Source organism: Vipera ursinii (genome assembly GCF_947247035.1).
Source record: "Vipera ursinii genome assembly, chromosome: 2".
In the NCBI taxonomy this organism is placed as follows: Eukaryota; Metazoa; Chordata; class Lepidosauria; order Squamata; family Viperidae; genus Vipera; species Vipera ursinii.
The window spans coordinates 267,543,037-267,570,747 of record NC_139513.1 but is presented as its reverse complement, the minus strand read 5'-3'; the positions used below and the strand labels follow the sequence as shown (position 1 = coordinate 267,570,747).

Here is a 27,711-nt window from a genome sequence, read left to right as displayed (position 1 = left end):
TAGTTTATTTTCATTAAGGATCTTTCAAGCACAATCATTCGTATTTTTCTGCTACAGTTTTTCAGTATACTGTGGTCACAGGCTTCTTTTAGAAGGCTATTCAGGTTCGCCTAAGTCAGGAAAAATGTAATGGGATTAATAGGTAAAAACTGATAAAAACTTGCATGACTGATGTATTCTACGAAATCCAATTCTAAGAGTGATTATCTCCCTTTTCTTTTTAAAATAAGATTTATAGAAAAGTAGCTTATACTGATTTATACTAGCAGTTTGGGGAGCTCAACTGCACTCACTGACAATAGTTCCCCAGGATTTAAGAGAGAGATCTTTTCCTAAAAAAATATTCAAAGATACCAGAGATGCTTTCCGGTATATAAAAGTTTATATTTAAAGGCAACTATGCACTATCATTATTGTAGTAGTAGATCATATATCTAGTGTCATATATGTTCAGATCTTGAGAAGATCTTCATTATATACAGACCCTACAGAGTCATGGAAAGCTGCTTCCAAGGATATAGTTCCTTGAGTAGGCTGACTTGGTATGCCACACCTAAAATGTTCTGTTCCTGTATTTGCACTTATTGTGAATTTGGGTGAGTGATCCAAGGATACAAGCATTTCTTACAGTGACCTGCCTTAACATGCATGACACTCTAGGGAAAAATACACATTTTGGGTGACTGCATATAGATTGAGAGTTCTGCGTTGGAATATTGCTCGCTTTCAAATACTTTCTTGAGCTGCAAACTCTATTCTGCTAAAACGTATTTTAAAATACGATTCAAAAATCTATACAAGATTCAGTTCTTTGCTTCAATACAATATTTTCTACTTGGTATTCTTGCAGTTTTTGGAGAGGGCTCCTCACCAGAGACAGTTTTTACTTTACAGTGGGTGTTTTCTTTTTTTGGCAAAGATTAATGCAAAATTTCTGGCATTTTGATAAGTTTTTAATTTTATGTTCAATAACATTATAGTGTTCATTATAAGATTTTCTGTTCTTTTGCCTCCCCTCTCCAATAGCTGGACCCTATAGCGGTCTAGGTGAAATCATCCATCGGGAGAGTATTCCAATGCATACCTTTGCCAAGTATCTTTTCACCTCTCTCCTACCTCATGATGCTGAACTAGCATACAAAACTGCACTGAGAGCAATGCGGTACGTATTTTTAAACTCATTTGTAAAGGAAGCCCAATTCCAATTGCCAGCCCGGTTTTCCCTTCAAATCCTTAAAGTCACCGCAGAGGCCTCGCTCCAAACATGTGGTCCTTCAGAGGTTAAAAACATGGTGGAGGGGAAATAAGACCTTTTCTGTGGGTGGCCTCTTCTTATCAGATAAGAACCTTGTCTTTTAGAAAAGTGGACCATAACTTCAATTTTGGAAAACCACTGCCAGAGTGGTTTTGATAGTACATAGTATACAATTGATTTTTATATGTATTATAGTACAACCCTCCCTATGCTAGATGTGCTGCTCTAGGGAATTCTGGGACCTGCAATTCCAGCATGATTGGAGAGTGCCCAAGTAAGAAGCACTGCTTGCCCCCTGGGATTTATGCAAGTTACAAACTCAACACCTTTAGAAACTATCAAATTGAGGAAATAAAAGTTTGTATTTGAAGCGTGCCATCCTGGAAGTCTGATCACGAGGTGTGATATCTGGGTGAATGAATAACCTGCAAGAGTTGCAAGACTTATGTTTGTCTAACACACACCCTTTCTGACCCAAGCCTTTCATTTTAATTCCCCATCAGAAGATTCAATCATTTCAGAAGGAGCTCTGAGTTTGGTCCCTCTCTAAAAGATGCTTGACATACTTCCTGGTGGAAATTATATCTGACTCTTGAGAGGGTTGCCTATGTATGTTGACTGAAGCATACGCTATAATGTTGGGAATACAGAATTAAGGGTTTTTTTTCAGAATATTCTCTCAAGCACTCTTTGTAACTGGAAATAAATCCTCAAACTATACTCTGTTCTGCTGTGCTGTCTAAACTGATTTTTTGTCCCGCCATAGTTTCTTTTCCCTTTCATTTTCAAGGCAATTGCTTCTGTGCTACTGTACAAGCCAGTCCAGTTCTTATGTCTGCCTCATTACCTGTCATCATAGGACAACCAGGATAGAAAATTGGAAATAAATGAGGTGTGTCATGCTGTTAACACAGCTGATTGACCCCCCTCCTTCTTTCAGCACTTGGGAGTTCAACTGCCCCCAAGGGAATCCATAATCTCAGTTGAGCTTTACTCATGCAGGCAACTGTGGGTACAACTAGTTCAGTATATCTAGTGTGAAAAAAATCTGTCCTCTTGGAAAAGCAAGGGAGAACCGATATTGTCTAGGTGATTTCCAACATAACTGAGTGCTGAGTTGGGGAAGGCTGCCTTCTCTAATGCTTTATAATTTATTTCAGAAAATCATCCACTGGAACCAAGGGAGTGCAAGGGTGTGTGCAAAAAAAGCAAGATGGCACCTGTAACCATGGGATTAAAGCCTTGTCCCTTTTTATGGATATTGCATGTAAAACAGGGCTTTGACCCCATGGTTGTGATTGCCTTCTTGAACTCTCTCCCCCCCCTCCCCCCAATCTTGTGCACATTCTTGGCTTCAAAGGATGATTTCTAGAAATAAATTAGCATTACCAGAGTCAACTTCACTGGAGTGAAGCAGTGATCGGTATAATACAGGTTTATATCAAAGAGGAAGAATTTCATAATACATTCATTGAAAGTTTAGGTCTTCATTCATGTCTGTTAGGGCTGAAGTGCACTTCAGAATCAAAGGGAGAAATGTGATTCGGAGTTTCCATAGGCATGCACAGAGAACTTGTTGGAAATACCTTAAACCAAATGCATCTTTTCCAGGATAAAGTTGCAGCTGTGAAGAGCAGCCGTACAAGCTGGGGGGAGGAGGAGGGAAGTCACAGATGCTTTAAAGTGTCTCCAGCAGATGTTACGGGGGTACAAAATAACATTTCTTAGTTGGATTCCAAAGTTTTGCACAACATAAGGTTTATGTGTTGACAGAGAGAGTGCACACAAATATAAACCCATTTCCCCATTGCCATCATGTGATTAGGCTAACCAAACTGCTACCCCCAAAAAAACATTATACAAATCAAGCAAAAAAAAATATTTATTTTTGTCATACTTTATAATTCTTCATGAAACAGTCTGTTTATACAAATTGGGAAGAAATCAGTTCTGTGTAGGACACTGCAGAGCTTTCAGAATAGAAGAAAATATATGTAGCTCGGAGTTGAACTAAGGAGTCCTTGGTACTCTCTGAGCTTTGTTTACTTGCAGACATTTCATTAGCCAACTGTGTAATATCATGTGCTAAAGAGTGTGGGGCTTGCTCTTTGTTTATATACCCTTCCCCTGCCAATGTTGGTGAGGGTATAGTTTTCTCTTTGGTAGTTCTGCATGTTTGTCTGGTGTTAATCTCTGCTTACCTGGTTGGTAACTGCTGAGGAGAATGTGGTCTGGACTTTTTGTTTCTTTTTGGTTTTTTATTGTCTCTTTTAAATGATGTGCAAATGTGGTTTATCTCTATGTTTGTATTGATGGCAGATTTGTCTAAATGCCAAGCTTCCAGAAATTGGCTAGAGTTTTTGGATTTAGTTTACTCTAGGATGCTCAGAGTATCCTGGATGAAACTGTGGTTGAGCCTGTCTATGTGTTGTGAGATTAAGGAGTTTTATTATTAGATATGTTTGCCACCTTGAATTATTTATAAAAACAAAAGTGACATTAAAAACAATGAGCCTGTTGCCACCCTAACTCTAAATGCAATCATATGTCCATGGAGGCAGGGTGATGATCATAAGTTCAATTTTAGGTCATAATAGAATTTTTAGAGGCTGTTATTAATTCAAATTGTCATGGGTTGTGAGTTGAAGACTATTTTTACAGTGTCTAACATAGATAGTCCTTGACTTATGACTGAACACAGTTCTGAAGTTATGATGACTCTTCCCCCCCATGGTCACATGACCACATTTTGGACCTTTGCAACAAGTTTGCATTTACGGCCATTTGCAGCGCCCCACAGTCAGTATCCAGGAAAAAGAAAACATCCTACAGCAAGCAATGGGTCCACCTAATGATCACCACAAAGATCATAATATTGGTTCTGGTCATGTGATGACGCATTTTAGAACCATCATGACTTAACGACCAAATTGCCAGAGTTAGTTACAGCTGTAAATTGAGAACTACCTCTACTGCTTTCTGCATTCTTCTAGAGCAGACATGTCAAACACAAGGCCCGGGGGATGGATCCAGCCCGTGAAGTGGTTTCATGTGGCCCGAGAACCCATCCTGGAAACAGTGAGGGAACGGCCCCCGCTGCCTTGGCCCTGGCCCGCTGGGAGCCAATGTACAATTTTGTGGTGGCCATCTATGCTGAAACGCATTCAGTCTTAGCTCCACAAGGCCGTCTGGAAACAGCAAGGGACCAGCCCCTGCCGTGTCGGCCCCACCCACTGGGCACGTGCTGGGGAGGTATCACCCTTTGTGTGGAATGAAGAAATGCACCATTGCCTGGAAGTGGCCAGCACATGGCCCTGCCTACTTCGGGCAGGCTAGGGGCTGGGCAGCATTGCGCTTCTCTTCAGATTCATGCCACCCGGCTCAGCCTCTCAGCACTGTGAGGAGAGCACCCTGCTGCCTGCCAAAACCCAGAAAGCTGGGGGCTGGGCAGCACTGCACAGGTAACATTGACTCTCATGCTGCTCATGGCATCCCCTCCCCCAGAGCCCACCAAGCCGGATATGTGAAGTAGGTGAGGGCCATGTGCTGGCCACTTCCAGGCAATGGTGCATTTTCTTCATTCCTCACGAAGGATGACACTTCACCAGCTGTGTTTCTTGCCTGTTTTTCTCCCTCCCTCATCTCAAATATTTTCCCACTACTCTTAGGAAGGAAGGAAGGAAGGAAGGAAGGAAGGAAGGAAGGAAGGAAGGAAGGAAGGAAGGAAGGAAGGAAAGGGAGGGTCTGAGGGAAGTCCTGCCTTAGTCCTTCCCTGTTGCCCTTTCACCATCCCCTTGCCCCCTCCTGCTAGCCTATCCTGGGGTGTCTCCCATCCTATTGCTAAGGAACCTTTGGATACAAAGCCAGGTCTCCTCACATGGAGAGGGAGTGGGACTCCCTCTTGATTTTGCCCTCGTACCCATGAGCAATCTGGCTAAGGAGAGCAAGCACAGCAGCAGCAACCTTGAAGAATAAGTGCAGCTGGGCACCCCCTTGGGGAAGTGGGGCTGGGCTTAGTGCTGTGGGTGTTTGAGGACTGGGCTGGGCATTTGACCTCCGTGCCACCGTCCAACCCCCCCCCATGTCCTGAGAGGAACAGTGAGGCTCCTCCAGTGGACCATGACTTGGCAGTTGACCCGGTCCCATCTCCTTCTGCCAGAAACCCTCAGATCTGCCCCACTCCTGCCCAGGCCCCCAAAGGCACCCTTGACATGAAAGATGTATAGCTGGCCATGCCCACCCAGTAGGCCGCACACACTCCAGCCACGCCCACCCAGTAGGCTGCGCCCACCCTGGCCACACCCACCCGGCCCCCTGATGGCAACCGCAATGCTGATACGGCCCTCAATGAAATTGAGTTTGACATCCCTGTTGTAGAGTTTGTATATAACTTTCAAAATATTTGAGGTAGCATAAATCTACCAAATTTAAGTATTACAGGGAGTGCAGAATTATTAGGCAAATGAGTATTTTGACCACATCATCCTCTTTATGCATGTTGTCTTACTCCAAGCTGTATAGGCTCGAAAGCCTACTACCAATTAAGCATATTAGGTGATGTGCATCTCTGTAATGAGAAGGGGTGTGGTCTAATGACATCAACACCCTGTATCAGGTGTGCATAATTATTAGGCAACTTCCTTTCCTTTGGCAAAATGGGTCAAAAGAAGGACTTGACAGGCTCAGAAAAGTCAAAAATAGTGAGATATCTTGCAGAGGGATGCAGCACTCTTAAAATTGCAAAGCTTCTGAAGCGTGATCATCGAACAATCAAGCGTTTCATTCAAAATAGTCAACAGGGTCGCAAGAAGCGTGTGGAGAAACCAAGGCGCAAAATAACTGCCCATGAACTGAGAAAAGTCAAGCGTGCAGCTGCCAAGATGCCACTTGCCACCAGTTTGGCCATATTTCAGAGCTGCAACATCACTGGAGTGCCCAAAAGCACAAGGTGTGCAATACTCAGAGACATGGCCAAGGTAAGAAAGGCTGAAAGACGACCACCACTGAACAAGACACACAAGCTGAAACGTCAAGACTGGGCCAAGAAATATCTCAAGACTGATTTTTCTAAGGTTTTATCAACTGATGAAATGAGAGTGAGTCTTGATGGGCCAGATGGATGGGCCCGTGGCTGGATTGGTAAAGGGCAGAGAGCTCCAGTCCGACTCAGATGCCAGCAAGGTGGAGGTGGAGTACTGGTTTGGGCTGGTATCATCAAAGATGAGCTTGTGGGGCCTTTTCGGGTTGAGGATGGAGTCAAGCTCAACTCCCAGTCCTACTGCCAGTTTCTGGAAGACACCTTCTTCAAGCAGTGGTACAGGAAGAAGTCTGCATCCTTCAAGAAAAACATGATTTTCATGCAGGACAATGCTCCATCACATGCGTCCAAGTACTCCACAGCGTGGCTGGCAAGAAAGGGTATAAAAGAAGGAAATCTAATGACATGGCCTCCTTGTTCACCTGATCTGAACCCCATTGAGAACCTGTGGTCCATCATCAAATGTGAGATTTACAAGGAGGGAAAACAGTACACCTCTCTGAACAGTGTCTGGGAGGCTGTGGTTGCTGCTGCACGCAATGTTGATGGTGAACAGATCAAAACACTGACAGAATCCATGGATGGCAGGCTTTTGAGTGTCCTTGCAAAGAAAGGTGGCTATATTGGTCACTGATTTGTTTTTGTTATGTTTTTGAATGTCAGAAATGTATATTTGTGAATGTTGAGATGTTATATTGGTTTCACTGGTAAAAATAAATAATTGAAATGGGTATATATTTGTTTTTTGTTAAGTTGCCTAATAATTATGCACAGTAATAGTCACCTGCACACACAGATATCCCCCTAAAATAGCTATAACTAAAAACAAACTAAAAACTACTTCCAAAAATATTCAGCTTTGATATTAATGAGTTTTTTGGGTTCATTGAGAACATGGTTGTTGTTCAATAATAAAATTAATCCTCAAAAATACAACTTGCCTAATAATTCTGCACTCCCTGTAGTTGCAACTGAAAGGAGACATAGAAATGTTACCTGATGACAGTGGTACAGACAGGCTGTGACAAGCATTTTAAAGCACTGAAATTGTCCTGTCCTCTAGAAAGCTTTTCATGACTGGCTGCATTTGAGCGCAAATGCACAGCTACTTGGCTTGATTGGCAGTCTCTGCAGGAAAGTTTATGCATGTACACACAAAATTAAAGCAGTTGCTTTAATGCCTTGAAGGGGGTACTACTACACACTCATATAATTAGTGAAGCCTCCCCCATCCATTGGAATGTTTTGCACAGTCCTAGTATATAGAATTGTCCAATTAATGGCTATAACCTTATGTCCAGTTTTTTTTCTTCTGCATTGATATGATTAGATAAAATTACCATTCGCCCAAAACTAAAAGAGAGAGAGAGAGGAAAAGACAAAAGAGCAGTTGGTTAGCTTTTTATGCAGTGAGATCTTCTCTTGCCTTCCAGCTTATATGTAAGCTTCTTTTCAGGTAAAATCAGATTTCAATTTTTCTGATTGTTAGGTATCCTCCAAAGTGGTTGATGAAATTTCTCCTCCCAAAGGATACTTGCTGCTATATTTTTAGTGCCACACTTATCTCTTCCAGACATTTTGAATTTGTAAGAGTTGAATTTTTAAGCACTGCACAGTGTTGAGATAGCTGCTTTTGCATATTCATGTTTTTTCCCTGTGCATAATTATTTTGTCTTTTATTCCTTGCTTCTCATTTTGTATATTTTCACCCAATAACAGATGTTCTGAAGATAGAATACAAAGTGTTCTCTTTGCATGCATGTGCAAAGGGATATAGAAGGAGGCAGATCAAGAATATCATTTGCTTTGAAAACTTTTGCTACTGGGTGGATTAAGGTATTGATTTTTGGAGAGGTCTATTTAGACTATTTAGCGCAGCCTTCCTCAACCTGGTAATGTCTGGATCGTTTGAAGTACACACTTTTCTTTGATCTTCACCCAGCAGGTTTATGGAAAGTGCAGTTCAACATATAAGATTGGAAAAAGGTCCTACCAGTATTACAGAAGAGGTCTTGTTCTCTATTGCCATCACAGAGAGCTTTTCCAAATTTGGAAGGGCTATCAGAACTGAGATTCCAACTCAGCGCTATACAAATCATATTTCGGTGTTTTAGTTGCCGTGCTATATATATATGATATGGTGAAATTCATAAAAGAGACATCTGGATTGACTTGATGGAGAAAGATCTTCTAAAGTTTCTCTGATAATTTCAGAATGGAGAGAGGCTTGCCTCCTTCTAAGTGTGGTGACTATTTTTCCAAATCTGTTATCTGAATGACTGTAAAAGTTCCATTGTTAGTTGTAGAGATCAATACAAATGACAGTGATGTCCTCCCCAAACAAACACAAAAAGCTTATAAATTCCTTTTCCAGCTGATTTTCAATGGGTTTTTCCAGATAGAGTTGTAGGGACAAGTTTAATGTGAATGGAATCCCCTGCTGATTAGCTGATTTTTTTGCTCAGTACTTGCTGATTGCCTTTTTCTGAGTTTCTTCCAGCTGCAGTTATGAGGCTTGTTGTAAACCGGGTACAGTCCTTCTGTTTTTAGGCATTGTGGGTCACTGCAGAAGCAGCGCGATTGTATGGGATTATGTTGACAGGACAGTGATTGGCAAGGATGCTCAGCTTGTCCCAGCTTCTAACTCCCAGTGTCTCAGCCCTGTGTCAGGAAGTCAGGGCTAGTAGAAGAACTGCGGAAACAGAATAAGGCATCTGGAATTTGCCACCCTGATGAATATCAAAAATGCCTGCAATTTTTAAAATTTATTTTAAAGAAGGAAAGAAACCCTGGGGGTGGGTTAAGCTTTTTTTTAATCACCCTGCCAGAAAGGGTAAGCTCAGATAGGCTGGCAGTTTTCAGTGAGTATGATAGTCTTTCTTTCTTTCTTTCTTTCTTTCTTTCTTTCTTTCTTTCTTTCTTTCTTTCTTTCTTTCTTTCTTTCTTTCTTTCTCTTTCCTTCCATCCATCTATCCATCCATCCAACTTTTATCTAATTTATATACTGCTCATCTCACAGTTCACAAAGTAAACATGCCTGCTCTTGTGATGTACTAGTGATATTAAATAGCAGGGGAAAAACCAGTCAAGCCTTTCTGAATGTTCATTGTGAAATCAGAGAACTTGAGCAATGAGGAGGCTGGTTGTATGGAAATGCCCTGTATCATCACTTTTGACCTTTCAAATGCTGAAGCTGCTCTGAATCATCATGGTACGAAGCTCATATGCAAAAAAACAAAAACAAAATCAACCATCCTATTTTCATTCAAGTAGATTACAGTGTAGTCTCTTCTAATAATAGCCCTGTAGGAGGGATAGAAATAACTTATCAGCAAAAAGCAACTATTTCTGTACAGCTGTAGTATCTCTTTAAACCACTGTTTGAATGTAGGCTTGGTCTCATATTTATTTTTTTATCTTGCATGGAATTACTTTTGATAGACTTGCCTCTGCAAGTAAAATGAAGCAAATGAACGGCTGCTTGCTCTATTACAATAGTCTATATTTTGAGATTTTAAACCAGCATTTGTTTAATATGACAATATTGTTTGGCATCTCAACTCTTTTTACTAAATAGCTGTTAACATTCCAGTGCAATTGGTGGGATTGATATCTCTAATAATAGCTATGGTGGAATGCAAAGGTTACTGAGATAGCTTCTTTGCATACTGTGAGATGATTTTATATATACATTGTCCGCCCATGTCTCTTAAAATCCAGTGCTGAGTGCATATTATTTCAGAGATGCTGTACCATTTGCATGGAAAAGTCTGAGATAGAAGCTAATATATTGATTTATGAAACATATATTATATATATTATATTTATGATATATATGTGTGTGTGTGTGTGTGTAATTTATATAAATAATATCAGCATACTATTGTAAACAGACACTCACAATAAGTGTGTCAATCTTTACAGGTTGCAATCTTATGCACATTTCATTGGGAATGAACCCCGTTATATTTAGTGATGCTTGCTTTTTAAAAAAATAATGCAGAGAATCTGGTTGCAAATGTCATAGTAACTGTACAGAAAAATAGAAACACAGAACTGGGTCAATATATCATTAATTATTAAGAGTATAATTCACAGTCCAAATCTCTAATAATAATCCCATTTAGAATGGGATGCCACATTTACCTTTACATACCATAGGCATATGTGTGTGTCTGTGTGTGTTGATAATTATCAGCTTTTCTTAGTGTGCAATATGAATAGGAAGCACAGGAGAAACAAAATAATTTAGAGAATATATTGTATAAGGACCTTACCACAATGTTATGGTTACATTGAATTTTAACATATATAGCTTGCTCAGTATGGGGTTCTTCCTCATGGCCCACTCACCCTTGAGTTGGCAGAAAAAGTTGGTAGTATAAAATGTGATGTCCCTATTGGTGAATCTTTAGGTTATAGGGCACATTAAGCAGAGGTTAGAGAACCCCTCCAACTTTGTTCCCTTCCCTCCCATCAAATATCATACACCAGTGGAAGAATGTTGACCTGTCAGTCTTCATACATATGCTGAGGAGGAGGCAAGGTTGGTCAGATGTTCAGAATGGTAGATATAGCTTTGTTTCAAACTTGTGTTCTTTCAGAATGGGGCTTTTTTGGAATAGTGCCATAATGTCCAATTCATGTTCCAAAGAAGCCCCATTTTCAACTGATAACAAGGTTTCCTTAGGTCATGGCTGTTCCAAAGATTGACTGTTGATCCAGCCTGATCAAGAGCTGGAAACACCAGGGAGAGATGCACCATGGAGCAGAACAGAGAGGGAGACTCTTTTCTGTCTCTCACTTCATTCTCTCTTCCTTTTCAACAGATTGTCATACTGAACTAGGGATTGGCTTGAAGTCCCAGAATTACAGCGGGGTGGGGGGGGAGCCTGGTTTTAAAGAAATGGACTGTCCTGCTGCTCAAGAGTAGAATGATCATGGAAGGCTATGCCCAGAAGCCAAAGATAATGCCTACACCAAGCTATCATGGCCAATAAATGCAAGGCTGATGCCACCATCATGGGGGGAATGGTCATTTGATCACCCACGAGCAAACTGGTCAGTGAGGTGTATTAAATGGTTTCCAGACCAGAACTTTTTTGGAGATGGAGGAGAAAATGCTATTTAATTAGGAAATTAATTAGGAAAATCTAATGATGGTGCTACCCTACTTCAGAGGGTGATATGAAGGCAGTGTTATCAGGACTCAGTAGAAAAAAGAAGTTACCAAGGCTTGTTTATACTGCACATCTGAAGAAAGGCTTATAGTAGCATTGTCCTTGGTTAACAATGGTAAGTGAGACTGGAAATTCTGTCACTAAGTAAAGCAATCATAAAGTGTGATGCCATGTGACTGCTGACTTACAATTGCAGTTCCAGGTGCAGCCATTAGGCAAATCCCATGCAGTTGTTATTTGCAATGTCATGTGATCATCATTTATTTATTAAATTTACATGCTGCCCTCTCACTCTGAAAAATGACTCAGCGGTTTCCCCATTGACTTTATTAGTTCGAAGCTGGCAGTAAGCTCACAAATGGTGATCACATGACCATGAGAATGCTGCACAGGCAGCATTTGAAAAGTAGTTGTAAGTACCATTGTAATTGTGAATGGTAACTGAATGAATGATCCTTTAACCAAGGACCACCTGTACTACAGTTCTACTGTTTCTCTGGTTTGTCACTTGTTTACGTTCACATTTGCAGAAACTTGCTGTTCAAAATCATATTAAGGAAAATTACATATATAGAAGTTCAAGGTTTTTCTGTCTAAAGTGAATGAATTGATTAGTTGTAGAGGAAAAATAAATGTTGTACTTTGATGATCTACAATAATAATAATTTGCCTAAGAATAACCATTAGGCCAGGGGTCTTCAAACTTGGCTCTTTTATGACTTGTGGACTTCAACTCCCAGAATTCCTCAGCCAGGCATGCTGGCTGAGGAATTCTGGGAGTTGAAGTCCACAAGTCATAAAAGGGCCAAGTTTGAAGACCCTTACATTAGGCACTCACTTTTCCCTTCCCATATGTTGGGAGAAACCATGCTATTTTAACTGTGGTAAATTTTAAAGAAGGTTGAAATGGTCAAACTATATGGCTTTTGGATATTGAGTTTCTGTAGAAGGAAAATCGTACTTGTGATCAACTAGGCTACAGGTTTGCATGATCTGTAAGAGTATATATTTTTTTACTTGCAGGTTACTGGTATTGGAATCAACAGCTCCGGCAGGAGATATGACTCGTCCTCATCACATAGCATCAGTTGTTCCAAACCGGTATCCCCGTTGGTTCACTCTGAGTCACATTGAATCTCAGCAGTGTGAGTTAGCATCAACTATGCTAACAGCAGCCAAAGGTACAATCCTGACAATGAAGCAATTTGAAATTTTAGTTTACTAAAATTTAATTTGTGTTTAGTTGATCAGTGTAACAAATTTAGTTGATAAGTGTATTTTTTTTCAGTTTGTCAGTTTCCCTCTTCTTCTGTTGCATCCCCAGAGAGATTAGAAAGTTTATATGAGTTTAGACACATTTTATGTTTTAACCATATAGGGCAGTATGTAAATGATGTAATTGCCTTGTTTCCTTAAACCAAGATGAGTAGCTCCTGGCTTCAGTTTCCTCTTCCCAGATCACAGAGCTCAAAATGAGGGCCATAGTTGGTAGGAGTAAATTCAGGACAAGAGATACACTCAGCAAAAAGTTAAAGTAGAAATTTCTGACAAGGGAAAGAAAGTTGTGAGAGTTTGCACAACGTCCAAGCCAGACCATATATATTTAAAACAAAAGGAACATAGTTTTTTGACAGGTTGTTTGTTTTAAAAATGTATAAGGCTGCCAAACTCTACAACAACTCTGGGCAGCATAGAGTAAAAACAATCATAAAATGCAATTTTTTAAAAACATTGACAACAACCAAATGCCAGAAAAAACCCAACTATTAAAAGACAATCAAAGCTGAAGGAAGGCATGTTTAGAGCCATGTCAAAAGATCGATACGTTGAGGAAACCAATTCTTTCTTTTTTCTAGTAAAAAGCAGCACAGCTTATCAAAGCAAGATTGCCGGGTACTTGGTCAATACAGTGGTAGCTCAGAATAGAAGCAGAACCATCTTGGATGAGATTACTTTTCCCTATAAAATTCAAAGTTGCAGTTTGAATGTATTCTGAACTTCAACCCTGAATTATTTTTGTACAGTCTTTTTAGTGCACTAAGTCTGTTCTATCCTAAAGGTGTTAGATCTTACTGTGGTAACACCTGCCTTAGTTACAATCCATTTTTGGAGTTTTCTAAAGCACTCTAAATGGGACTGACTGCCTTAGAATAGTAATTAAAAAATTCAGCTAGTTGAAACTAGTCAAACAATAATCAGTTGGATTATTAAACAAGATTGTATATAGGGGTTACACACCTCCATTTATTTCAAAGCTATTAGCTCTATTTTTGGCCATCATTCATTGTTGTTTATAATTAATCACTTCACAACTTGGGTATGGGCTATTAAAAAAACCAATTCCCTTATATGAGTCCACCCAGTTTTAATATAACCTGGACTCCCAAGAGTCACATGTCTACATATCATCTTGATAGGAACACATGGGGAGCCTTCAGGATAGTTGCTTCTATAATTTGGAAATCTCTGTAAGCATAGTTTAGGCTAACTGACACATGAATTTTAAAAAAGTATATTTAGTTAAGACCAACATCAGCAGATACGCCAACTTAAAAGGCAAACACATGCCTGAATACAATGTATTTTATTTAGCAGTTGGCTGTCTTACATTGTCCTTACCAAGGCTGTGGAAATCATTCAAAGGATGCTTCAGAAAGCATGGGTTTTCAGTGATGGATTAATCATATTTACCTCCTTAAGAGCACCAGTGTTCTACCAATATATCAATCGACTGACAATGTGTCCCTGGTAAACTAGGATTACTGCTGTAAACACCTTCAGAAATCACTTTTCGGATATGAAAAATGGAATCCTTAAAACATGGAAATTGTATATTAGCTAACCACAATGAAAAACTCTTCTCTCTTACTGAGCTGTTTTAGTATTTATCAGGCAACACTAGAACAATATTTTGCACAAATAAATGCAATCCACATTCTTTCCCCACATTTCATATAAAAGTATATCCACCATTATCACTTCTTTTAGTGTTTATAGAGATCTTTCCTGCTGGCCTCTGCACTGAATTTTGCCAACTAACAAGGATACCACGCCTTCTCAATCTGTTTAATAGGGTGGAAGAGGATTCCAGTCAAAAGGTTCAGATTAGGAAATTCCCAAATGCTACTTCCATGCAGGGTAGAATGTATATTTATTTATTTTTCACATTTCTGAACGCCCCATCTCCCTCAAAGAGGGATATGTTTGAGTGCATAGATGATCAATCACAGATACATAGTTAAAAGCAAACAGACTAGTTCTTTGCACTAATATCTCTGAGGCTGTGAAGCAATAATCAAATCTACCTACTTAGCACATTATTAATTTCTCCATTCCTTTCGTATTTTAGTATAAATTTCTTTACATTAAAGTGTATACCCTCAGAATTCTTCTCTTCAGATTCTATACAGGAAGTTTGATTAAGGAAGAAGTATGCTAGTCCACTGACCTTATGAATGAAGAAAGGTTTTGATTTGTTAACTTCAGCTTAGCCTTAAATTTTCCTTTTATTTGCTAATGATAGCACGCCTGTACGTAGTGCAGATACTGATTCACTACAGTACAGCTGGGTTTATTGTATCCTTTGTAAAATGGCTGAATATGTTTTCATTGAACCATACTTTAGCAAATATGTTAGGAAGCCTTTTTGTCACAATTATCTGTAACCCACCATCTATCACAACATTTATATAGATATATGTTTAGAAACTGCAAATATAAATCTAGATTATTTAAGCTTTTATATCTATTCATAAAAATATTTTTAAAAGATCTATTAGTTGCCTTTTTTATTCATACACATGCTTCCCTCATTACTAATTTCATTTCCCTTTTCCGGACTGGATCCACTGGCTGCACATTATGAACTATCTTATTTACCAGTGATACATTATATGCAGAATCCCTGAAATAAGTACATAAAATATACATTACAGTATCTGTCAGCGTTATTTGTTTTCATGCCATAAAAGTAGCATTCACAGTTATTTCATTTCATCTTGCTTTTGCTGTTCTTGCAGGTGATGTTCGAAGGCTTGAAACAGTGTTAGAATCTATTCAGAAAAATATTCACTCCTCATCACATATTTTCAAGCTTGCCCAAGACGCTTTTAAAATAGCAACACTAATGGACAGTTTGCCAGATATTACCCTTCTAAAAGTCTCTCTGGAGCTGGGTCTTCAGGTATTTTTCCATAATGGCATTTTAATGCTATAATTAGAAAACAAAATACTTATACGTATTCAGATCTGGTTTGCTATTGCTTTCTTCTAATATGTGGGCTTTTTTTCAATTTTTCTACAACTTTGGGGTTTCCTGGTGCTGTCTAGTGTCCAAAGTCCAAAACTGCTTATCTTTTGAAGCCAGGCATAATTGGCTGATATTGCAGCAAGAATTATAGCTGCTTGGATTAATCTTTGACATATATTTACATATATACATATGTACATATAAACACACACACACGCATCTACTTTGGAATTGAAATTGTCTTAATCTGTGTGGGATCAATAAGTTGCTGCTTGCAATAGAGTAAAATAGAATTAAACCTAGAAATGAATGAGATTAGTTGGTCACCGTCTCCCATTGCAGCAAAGTTCCCAGATGCTACCTAGTGATTCTGGGACTTGAAACCCACACATCTTAATGTTGCTGAGGTTGAGAAACACTGCATTGGAGGAATGGGACAGTTTCCACACAACTGTCGTGTTCAGAGTTTGAAGAAATACAGGAGGAAAATGGTCATGGATGGATTTTTGCTGATGAATGGGCTTTATTGAATGCCACCTTTTGGACATTCAAGTGACACTGTACGGGTAGTTCCTGACCTACAGTCATTTGTTTAGAAACCGTTCAGAGTTGCAACAGACTGAAAAAAGTGATGTATGACAGTTTTTCACACTTACCATCGTTGCAGCATCTCGTGGTCACGTGATGAAAATTCAGACACTTGACAACTGGCATGTACTTACGATAGTTGCAGTGTCCCAGGGTCATGTGATTGTCTTTTGTGATCTTCTCACAAGCAAAGTCAATGGGAAAGCCAGATTCATTTAACAACAATGTTATTGAATTAACAACAGCAAGAATTTACTTAATGGTGGCAAGAAAGGTCCTAAAAATGGGGCAAACCTCACTTAACAACTGTCTTGTTTAGCAATGGAAATGTTGGGCTCAATTGTGGTCATAAATCGAGGACTATTTCTTCTTAATACAAAGAACATAGGTGGATAGCAATGGACATTAATAAAGTTATGTGTATTTTGTAATTTCAGTTCATAAATAAGAGAATGTTTTTAATGGGTTTACAGATAATACCAGAATGTGGAAAATACTCAGAAGCTATTCACCTAGCAGCCATAAAAATGGCATCTGGGAAGAACAAGCAAATTAAAACAGAATGTGTGATATAACAAAATATAAAATTGACTGCTGTAGGGTGTGATTTACCTTTTCTGAGTCTTTCCCACTCTGGACAATATTTAATTGCTTTAGAAAAGGTATGATTGTGTCAAAGAGAAATGAATGTGAAATGTTGTGGTATATCCCCATCTCATTCATTCTAGAAACTGAATTGTAAGATTTACTTTGATTCCGTTTCAGGAAATAACTAGAAAATGAGTATGAGGTAATATTACACAACTCAGGTGAAAGAATACAGCACAAAGAGGTACAAATATTAGGGTATTATTTCCTTCCTCTCATTTCTTTTGCAGTGCTGATGCATGACATAAGATACATTGATTACAGATATAATTTTTGCAGCTGATCTGGATAAATATTTTTACATACTCACCACAGTGTGTTTGGCTATTCAGAGCTAACCTATCTTAAAACAACACAAATGTCTCAAGGGAATATTTCTCTTTTTTAATAGGTGATGCGCATGACATTGTCAACATTAAATTGGCGGCGGCGGGAAATGGTGAGGTGGTTGGTGACATGTGCAACAGAAGTAGGTATGTGTTGTCACTGATCTCTGCAGAATCCTGATTTAATTTGTGTGGTAAACAACATAATCAGTTCTGGTACACAAGAATTTGCATGGTATTTTCTCCTGATTGCCATATAGATTTCCAGAAAATTGTAGCAGCCGTACATAAAACAATATGCTGGGTTGATATTGTGGGCTCTGTCCAGTAATGTCACATAAATTGGGGGTACAAAATGGTAGCATTTTATACAGAAATGTAACCCTAGTCTTTTTTAATTATGTGAAGGAAATTTATTCACTACCTTTTCTATTTAAGATAGCACAAATTGCTAAGAATGCAGTTCATGAGACTGCAGTGGTACCTTGGTATTCAACTGTTTTGAAACTCATCAAATTTGTTACTCAACACATTTTGATGTGAAAATTTTGTCCTGGTACTCATCATTTGTTTGGTAATCAACGCATAAGCTAGAACGTGTCAGTGTCAGCTGCCTTGACTCACTATGTTATTCCTTATGGGGAAAAAATAGTTTGATACTCATAGTTTTTGGTACTCATCGCATCTCCTGGGACCAACTAAGGACAAAGACTGAGGTACCACTGTATAGAATTTTATCCACAGTGCATTTATAGTTATAAGGAGAACTTATTTGTTATAATTCGTTTGAAAACAACACCTAAAAGATAATGTTTGGATTTGCTATAAGAACCAGGGTGTTAATACAGAGGAATTTATGATAGGTCTCTGATGTTCTAATGTAAAAGAAGTGTTCCCAAGAATAGGCAAGTTCTCAAAGTAAATTCAATTTGAGAAAGGATTTGCATTCTCCACAAATTCTGCTGAAGTTTCTAACTAGTCCAAACCCCTGAACATAGTATTAATGTATCCAAAACTTACAGTTGCTTTTCTTGAAATATTTAAAATTTGTTAATGGCCATAAAAGTTTAGACTCATCAGCTGCAAGCAATTTCTAAGAAACCCAAATCAGTCCACATTTCATTTGGTCTGTAAATGAATTTTTAATTGTAACTGTAAACTTTCCCTAAAATGAATTGCTCTTATTGACTAATCTGTGGCTGAAAAACAGTAGCTTGTTAGGATTTCACTTTCTCCTTTCTAAGATTTACCTTTCCTAATCTTCATACCAAAGGAGGTATATCTGGTGATTTAATAGTATCCCATTGGTAAGCAAATTGCTTTTTTTGTTTGTGGTACATTTTTTGTGTGTATGTGTCACTTCCATAAGAAAACTATGATGCAATGCAAAGATCACTTTTGAGACATACATAAGCTTATAAATAAATGAGGATGTGTTTGTTTATGTAAATGAAGGAAAGCATTGAATGGTGCAGGAGAAAGGTGTACATGTATATGCAAGCGCATAGTACAACAGGACCCAGATGAGTAAAATGAGGACGTTTGGGTGTGGTTAGCTGAGTGCACAGATGTGTGCAAATTATTTCAAGCAATAATGAGGCACTCAAGCTGCCTGTAAGTTTCAGTTTATAGACCCTATCAGTCATTGTTTGACCTCATAAGAACAACAAAAGGGCACTAAAGAAACCAGCTCATTTCAAACAGGGAATCTGGCTGTGACTATAGGCGAAGGTATTTCAGTCAAGACACAAATTTCTGTTTTCCTGCTGAGCTTATATTCAGTGCTATATAGACATCTTCTATCTTATTTGGGGGATGGAATGGTGTAAAAGGATGCCCGTTCCGTGGGGAATATGTTGGATGCTAGGACTTGTTTGTAGAAATGTGCAGTGCTAGATTGAGAGTTTATTATAGTCTTGAGGTGTTTTTTTTAATCTGTAGCCATTCATATCTACATGAAGCTTTCAACTTCAAATGGGGTATAGGCTAAAGTAGCAACAAGCAGCAATCTGTGACAAATCAAGGAGACTGAGGCTGTAAATTGCTTTTTTTTCTATTGAGGGCAATTGGGAAAGAGCTGCCATATCTGCTTAGAGAATTCAAACATTTTGAAACATCTTCAGGTTTGAACAGAGGGGGATAGCTAGTCACTGTTGAGATTGCTGGATTAGTTAAATTATTTTTACAATTATTAGCCACCCTTCAAAATCAAGTTTTTTCAGGATAGCACATGGAAATTACATGATAAAAATTTGGAAGAGAAACACTTCACAATCCATAGAAACAACCAAAGGCAATGTAATGAGGTAAAATAAATAATAGGCTCATATAAGCTACCTAGTATACCAGTGGTGAAGCACTTAAGAGCAATAGATGGATACTGATAAATTGATTAAAATGTCTGGCAGAAGAAAACATATGTTGCTTGCCATCAAGAACTGCAGCAGGCACACTTATCAGGAAGAATATTCCACAATAGGTGGTGTGAAGGAATGTAGACTTGGTCTCAGAAATGGGGAAGGACTAAGTGAGCTGTTAAGGGGAGAATTTCAGAGAAAAAGTCCTGAGAAAGAGAAAAAGGTAGGAAAGAAAGTTAAAATAATTCAACCTTGATTTTCTTTGCTACACACAAGGTTAGATAGAAACTCTGTCAAGATTCTGTTATTCTATCCCACAAAATAGAGATTATTCTTGAAATTTCTGCCATGCCATATTATTTGACCTTGCCTATCTTGAAGGGCTGACAAGACTATCACTGAAAAGAGTCATTACTGTGAAGCCATTTTCTGCACCTCAGCATTGGGGAGGGGGAGCAGCCAGAGTAAGGCCGCCAAAGGTTAACTTAAGAAATGTTTAGGAAGATATAGGTGGAGTATTTCTTCAGATGTCTCAAAGGTACTTTTTCAAAAGGTAGCTGGACTGTCTCCTTGAGGAAAAAGAAGAAGATATTTTGCTTCTCATCCAAGAAGCTTCATCAGTTGTGACTAGATAATGGGGGATGGAAGGATAGGTACTCCTATAGATTCTCTCCCCCCATTCAGCCATAACTGATGAAGCTTCTTGGATTAGAAGTGAAACACCTTCTTCTTCCTCAAGGAAAATCAGTTCAGTTGCCTTTTGAAAAAGTACCTTTTTGAGACAACTGTGACCTGCATGAGTGAGAATTTCCATAGACTTATTTCTTCAGGTACTGTGGCTTTACATGTTAATGCCAATTGCCTGAATTCAGTAAAAATCATAAAAGTCCATTGATTATGTTGCTGGTAGCTGTCATTTGGCAGAATCTAGAGGGTCACAAGTTCCCTTATTTTTATTGTTTTATTTTATGGATTTATAAAAGGTAAAGGTAAAGGTTCCCCCGCACATGCGTGCTAGTCGTTTCCGACTCTAGGGGCCAGTGCTCATCTCCGTTTCAAAGCCAAAGAGCCAGCGTTTGTCCGAGGACGTCTCCTTGGTCATGTGGCCGGCATGACAAATAAAGTGACTCAAGACAGCGTACAACAAAAAACAAATAATAAACCATCACAATAGCCACCTAATATTAAAAGACCGAAACCCATCATGTTACATGGTAACTGAACACAATAATTAAACAATCAAAGGGGGACTCCACTCAAGAGGACCCAAATATTTGGGGAAAAGCAGGCCTTAATAGCTTTTCTAATAGCAAGCAGAGTTGAGCTCTGCAATATATTGGAAGGGAGGAAGTGTGGGTGTGTTTAGAGCATAAGGGCAGCTACAAAAAAGCAACTTCCTAGGTCTCATAAGATAGCAGGGTTTAACTGAAGAAAACTGGAGCATATTTTCTATATGGGAGCAAACGGGACACACAAATTACTTGTAAAAAGGCAATCCTGCAAATAACCCAGCCTATGACATGAGGGCTATGAAGATGATAAGCTGTGCCTTGAGTCTCACATGAAAATACTGCCATAGAGTAGCAGTGGCACAAGCTTAACATGATGTGGCCATAACTCCAGTCCACATGACTGAATTCTGGACCAACTGAAACCTGAAGGGCAGCCCCATGCAATAGTCCAGTTTAGTAGTATTTAAAGCAAGGTTAAATATGAGCATGGCCTCCTGGTCCAGAAATAAGCACAAATGGCATGAAGAGGTTGTTTTACAACAGCCTCCTGGCCACAGCTGCCATCTGCTTGTTGAGCAGGAGCTGTGAATCCAGGAGGACTCACTCCCAGGTTGCTCATAAGTTCTGAATGGGGCAGTGCTGTTCCATCAAAACCAAAGATGTAAACACTCCATTTCCTGGACCCATAACCCTATTTTTCCCCATTCAGGCCCTCACAGCCTCTACCTGTGATACTTGGGGGTGGGGGGGAGGCCTATGAAGCAGTGACTGCAACTTGACACCTCCCTGGAAGTGGCCTTGGTGGAAGAGAGGCACTACAAAGCTGTGCCCTTCATACCCAGCACCCTCAGCCAGCATAGACGAATGCTGTGGCGGATGGTATCAATTCTCAATACTGTTCCCCAGTCTGAATACCAACTGGAGTGGTCTGCATAATTCACTTCCTCCTGGGTCTTCTGAAGATATACTGACACATCACTATCCATTCTTAAATATCCAGATTCTGTGTGTGTCACACTGAGAATACAGTTCACCTTCAAGCAATCAAGTTTTTTAACCTGCATAAACTATGCAAGAATACTTACAATCCTGCTTCTGTATTAATGCCTGTGTGGAATACACATAATAATGGGACAGAGAGTATGGGATGGGCGAAAGGGGGCCAGGGAGATTATCCACTTCAACTTTGAGACTGATTTATACCTTCCATTGATCAGCATGCAGGGATGTGCAAAACAGGTTGTTCAAATCATTTTAGAAATGTTTCACTCTTGAAACAGTCCCTTCGGAAGCTGAAAATTCCTGTTTCCAATTCATAGCTGTGTCAAGGAAACATTTGCAGAATGATCAAAACATTTCTTTTGAATGTGATTTTTTTTTTGTACTCCCATATTACTACTATAGGAGGGAAAAGCAGAACGCTGTAATTTTGTTTTTCAACAGTATAAAATGAAAATTGCAAGAAAATTATGAAAGGAAATGAATAATGATGAAAATTATTACACAGAAATAGGTGAAAGGGTTTTAGAGCAAGGCTCTTTTGAGTTCTGATTTTTAAAGTGGATTTCCCTTTTATGTTTTAGGCAGAATTAGATTAGAATTGCAGGTACCACTTTCTAAACAAATTGCAGGATAAACCCTTCAGACAAATAGGTAAAGGAGTTTTGTGCAATGGGAATCTTTACAGAATTTTTTTCAGCTGTGTCCTATCCATTAAGGCAACAGAAGGCAGCTAAGCTCTTGGAGATGAGTAGAAGGTGGGAGAGATGGCAAGTTTATCAAATACTATAGTATATTGGAGAGAGCTGTACAGTGCATAAAAGACAGTGCTATTGGCCTTGTGATATGCAGGGTGTTGCTGTATCTGCTGCTACAGATGCCAGAAGCAGTTGCTGGGCAAACCACTTCCTGTTATTAACAGGTAGTTCTGTTGGCCACTTGGTCCCATTGCTCTTTTCAAATTGGCTTTTTATAGAGAAAGGGGGAAAAAGAATGTTTATTTTGATGGTGCAGCATTTGTGTCTCTTTAGGACCCAAAAGTACCAAATCGCTCATAAAGTTTTCCATTCAAGTTAACTCTGCTTTGCTTCAGACAGCCATGAATTTGATAGAAATATCCTATTTCAGCTTATTATTTGATTTAGAGCAGGCTCGGGGATGTTTAATGAAGCTACTTGGGTTTGCCAACATATTCCGAAAGGACCTTTGTAAAAAAAACAGGATATTTCTGTTTTAAAGAAGAAAGATAAGATACTCTGATGCTGAATTCAATCTTTGGTGCAGAGCACACTGTGTTTTCAAAGTGCAGGTACCTTTGGAAGCCTCTAAGTGGTTCTCCCAAGTATCTGGCTCTTTCTTCAGTCTTCTGTTTGCATCCCTCTGTGTGACAAATAATTTTCTGTGTCTTATAGGTGTGTATGCACTGGACAGCATCATGCAAAGCTGGTTTACACTTTTCACTCCAACTGAAGCTACTAGTATTGTTGCTACCACAGTAATGTCCAACAGCACTATAGTCCGCTTGCATCTAGACTGCCATCAGCAGGAGAAACTGGCCAGCAGTGCTAGGACGCTTGCTCTACAGTGTGCCATGAAGGATCCTCAGAACTGTGCCCTCTCTGCACTGACCTTATGTGAAAAGGATCACATAGCTTTTGAGACTGCTTACCAAATTGTTCTTGACGCCGCTGCAACTGGCATGAGCTATACACAGCTTTTCACCATAGCACGATACATGGAACATCGAGGTTACCCTGTGCGGGCCTATAAACTGGCTACATTGGCCATGACACATCTCAACCTGAGTTACAATCAGGATACACACCCTGCCATTAATGATGTTTTATGGGCTTGTGCACTCAGTCACTCTCTTGGAAAGAATGAATTGGCGGCTATAATACCTCTGGTGGTCAAAAGTGTCAAATGTGCAACAGTACTGTCCGATATCTTGCGTAGATGTACTTTGACCACTCCTGGAATGGTGGGACTTCATGGAAGGAGGAACTCTGGTAAGCTCATGTCCTTGGACAAAGCCCCATTAAGGCAACTCCTAGATGCCACAATTGGAGCATACATTAACACAACACACTCTCGGCTCACGCACATCAGTCCACGGCATTACAGCGAGTTTATAGAATTCCTGAGTAAGGCCCGTGAGACTTTTTTGATGGCTCATGATGGACACATTCAGTTTACCCAGTTCATTGACAACCTAAAACAAATCTACAAAGGCAAAAAGAAACTGATGATGTTGGTTCGTGAACGATTTGGTTGACAAAAAGAGAAAAAGTGTGAATGGATAGGGAAGGGGGTGGGAGGGCAATACATTTTTACTTGAGCCTGCCTTTGTATCCTTTTTAACTTAAACAGAGCCACGCTGGTATTATTTGTGTATAGTTCTATACTAAGTTTGCAAAACTAAAATGTCACATTGTGAAAGTGTGTGTGTTCCCCCCCCCGCCCTTTCCTTTTCTGTTTTGTATGAAAGATTGAGAGGCTTAAAAGAGAAGTTTGGTTTACACTGAGTCTATGTTGTCAAGTGGCAAAAGTCCACCAAGCTCTCCCATTCTTTCTGTCTAATTCACAGCCTCAAATCAAAGAGAGAGAGAGAGAGAGAGAAAGAGAGAAAAAAGAAAAAAAATATATTGCAATGGCTTTAAAAAAAAACCAAACAAAAACACCTCCATCCTGTGATAAGTACCTCGAATGGCTCCAGCTTTACTCTTTTGTAACTCATCCTGACATTTCAGCTTATTTAAATGAACCAACCTCCCAAATAACTAATAGTTCTTAAGGCTGACCCACGTGGCTTTGCAGTGCTTGTTCATCCAGAAGCATGGCACACACAACGCTTGCGCATGTGGAAACTTAGCGACTGTCAACATACATTCTCAGGGATTTATCTGAAAAAAATGAAATAAAATTAAAGAATGAGAGCATTTATTGTACTGTATATATATATATTATAGTATATGTCGGAATATTGAAAAAATATAACGTTAACTAATTTATTTAAAAAATCTATAATGCGAAATACTTGAAGCTGCAGTAGCTTGGTTTTAAACAAAAAATAAGGAAACGTTAAAAAGACTCAAGTGCGCCTAGCTTCAAGGGTTGGCTCAGGTGACGAACTGAATATGCTGGGCATCTATGCAGAGCCACCTTTTGGATTGCATTCTTGGATGGAAATTAGGGGAAAACTATACGTATATATATATATATTTATACAGATGCGTGTATGCATATGTATATGTATACACACTTGTGCACTTGTAACAGGCACTCTAGTAAAGAGGGGACAACACAGCCAGAGCAGCAAGCCTTAGCATTAAGAATACAGTATGCCAGATTTGGGGTTTGTGCCTCCTAGCCTAGAAAACTTAAAATATCCCTTTTTTTCATATCATGGGATGGCTATGGATAATAATGGACCACATTGTTACTACTTGTAAACTTAGCAGTGTGCGTGCAAATTATATTGGATTCCAGTCCCTGAAACGCCTGGCTATTTTGTTGAAACAATTTATTTAACCACTTCCCATAAAGTATATTCCAGAAGCAACAGTATAGTGAAAATGGCTGCAGCATCTAGCCAGTTGTTGCAAGGAGCTGGTTATCCCACGTGATTTGTGTGCGTTGCCCTTCCGTCGTTGGTGGTAGCCGTGTAGTACATCCTTGTCTGTAGCTACCTGCAGTGTTTCCCAAATGATTGACATGATACATTACGCCTTTGCAGGAGCTATTAATAAGCTCATTTTATTCTGCATAGGTATTTGACTTTGTGCAGGACAGAAAGTTGGTATGACTGTTCTACTTTTCAGTTAGCTTTTTTTAAAACAAACACAAAACCAACAAAGTATTTTTATTTCCTCTAGAATTACTTCTGAAGAAAAGCAGCCTTCTATCTTTGCCTTGTCTTAATGCTTTAAAATAACCAAACTGGAGATCTAACTACCAAACTGTTCATTATATTCTTATTACCATTTTGGTTACAGTATAGTGTCTTTTACTTTAGCTGATGGTTCTGTACCTTTGTGCATTTAATACATTTTTTTAAAAAAAAGTTTTGGTGCAAAAGTTGTCCCGTGTCTCTTGTTCTTTTCACTAGAGAACATGCTAGAGTATGTTTGTAGTTTTTTTTTATTATTTAGAGGGGAAAAAATGTTCCATGCTCTCCATTTTATTTATTATACTAGGAAAAAAGGTTGTACTTCCTCACCCATGTAAACATCCTCATGAAGTTGAAAGTAATTAAGATTTGATACACTGATATCAATTTATTTATGTAACTAAATCACTGTTTTATAAACTTGTTAATGATCAATGATTCTTTTGTTTTGATTAAAATTAGTTTTTTGAAAGTTGATTTTAGACTCCTTTATGTGTCTGTTGCTTGGGTATGGATACTGAAAACATTTTTTCTGAATAGACACTTTATTTTCCTAACTTAGAAGCTATAACCACAAATTAGTAACATGCATTTTGACTTAGTATGTTGTATGAACTTAGTGTGGTTTATTTTGACTATGTCTTGGAAAGCCAGGAAAAAAATGACTTGTGTAAATCATGGTTCCATAAACTGTTGCTAAGTGTATCATGTAAGTACAGCCTTATCACCAATGAGATATTTCATAGTTATGCTCAGTGCTTTTTTTGTACATATGTGAAATACATGCGCACACACAAGCACACACACACGCACACACGTAAGCTGCTAGCACAGGGTTTATAGGATAGAAACCATATTTTACCTGAATCATGGTTTCTGTAGTCTTCTCATGCATTACAAGTAGAGCTAATGCATAACAAATGCACTAGCAAATTGTTTGGAGACATAATCCATTCATTTATCAATAAAATCTGTATTGGACAAACACAAGATCCATGATTAATTTATTTTGCAGTCAGTACTTTACATGTACACCTTTTTATTCATTCATTCATTTCATTCATTTATTGGATTTTTATACCACCCTTCTCCCGAAGGACTCAGGGCGGTGAACAGGGCATATAAATAGGATTACAAAAGTTAAAAAAAAGATTAAATAAATTGCCCAGTTAAAACAATCAATGTAAAAACCCATAAAAACCCTGACATTCCCCCATCAGGCCAGGCCAGCTTGTTCGAACAGATGGGTCTTTAACCCGCGACGGAAGGAGCGGAGATCCGGTGCCATCCGGAGCTCCACCGGCAGTTGATTCCATAAAGCCGGGGCGCCCACAGAGAAGGCCCTCCCCCTGGGGGCCACCAGCCGACATTCTCTGACCGGAGGCACCCTGTTTGGAATTATATAACTGACACAGACATATAGAGGTAAATATAAAAAGAAGTGCAGTAGAACAATATCAGCAGTATAGTCTAGTGCAGGGGTCTAGTGGGTAAGGCATCAGGCTACAAAGTGGGAGACTTGAGTTCTAGTCCTGTCTTAGGCAAAAACCGAACTAGGTGACTTGACCACACACCATCACCAGGAGTCAACACTGATACAAAGACACAAGAAATTTTTTTTATTGATAATGCAATTCAATGTACAGCATCTTAATTCAAGAATAAGCACATCAATGGAGCTTCAAAATTTTTGAATATTTTGATGCAGTTAAGCATTAAAACAGCTTTATCATGTGAAACATTGAGGATCAAAACCTCAGGTTTTCATCAATTGCTGTATCATTTTTTAAAAAATCAGTTAAATGATGTGGCTTTTTCTATGTACTATATAGATCAGGAAAAGAAAAAAAAGTTTTTTTTTTCATGGAGTGGAGCATGAGACATCGATTATTCCAATTTAATTTTGTGAAATTTTAAGCACCCACAAATCTCGCCCAGATTTCCCCACTT

The 27,711-nt window shown here is 38.9% G+C and overlaps 1 protein-coding gene across 2 annotated transcripts in view; it reads left to right on the top strand.

Annotated features, from left to right (window-relative positions):
* The window catches only part of ZSWIM6 (zinc finger SWIM-type containing 6), a gene marked incomplete at its 5' end in the record, with an annotated part of 118,526 nt that extends 92,290 nt beyond the window's left edge, over positions 1–26,236 (top strand). For both annotated transcript variants that reach the window (XM_083351505.1, XM_083351504.1), the window contains 5 exons: positions 1,027–1,162; positions 12,497–12,654; positions 15,493–15,656; positions 17,350–17,431; positions 23,285–26,236. In XM_083351505.1, the coding sequence (XP_083207631.1) occupies positions 1,027–1,162; positions 12,497–12,654; positions 15,493–15,656; positions 17,350–17,431; positions 23,285–24,147 (1,403 nt within the window). In that variant the 3' untranslated portion in view covers positions 24,148–26,236. The remainder of the gene's footprint in view (positions 1–1,026; positions 1,163–12,496; positions 12,655–15,492; positions 15,657–17,349; positions 17,432–23,284) is intronic.
* Between the last annotated feature and the right edge of the window lie 1,475 nt (positions 26,237–27,711).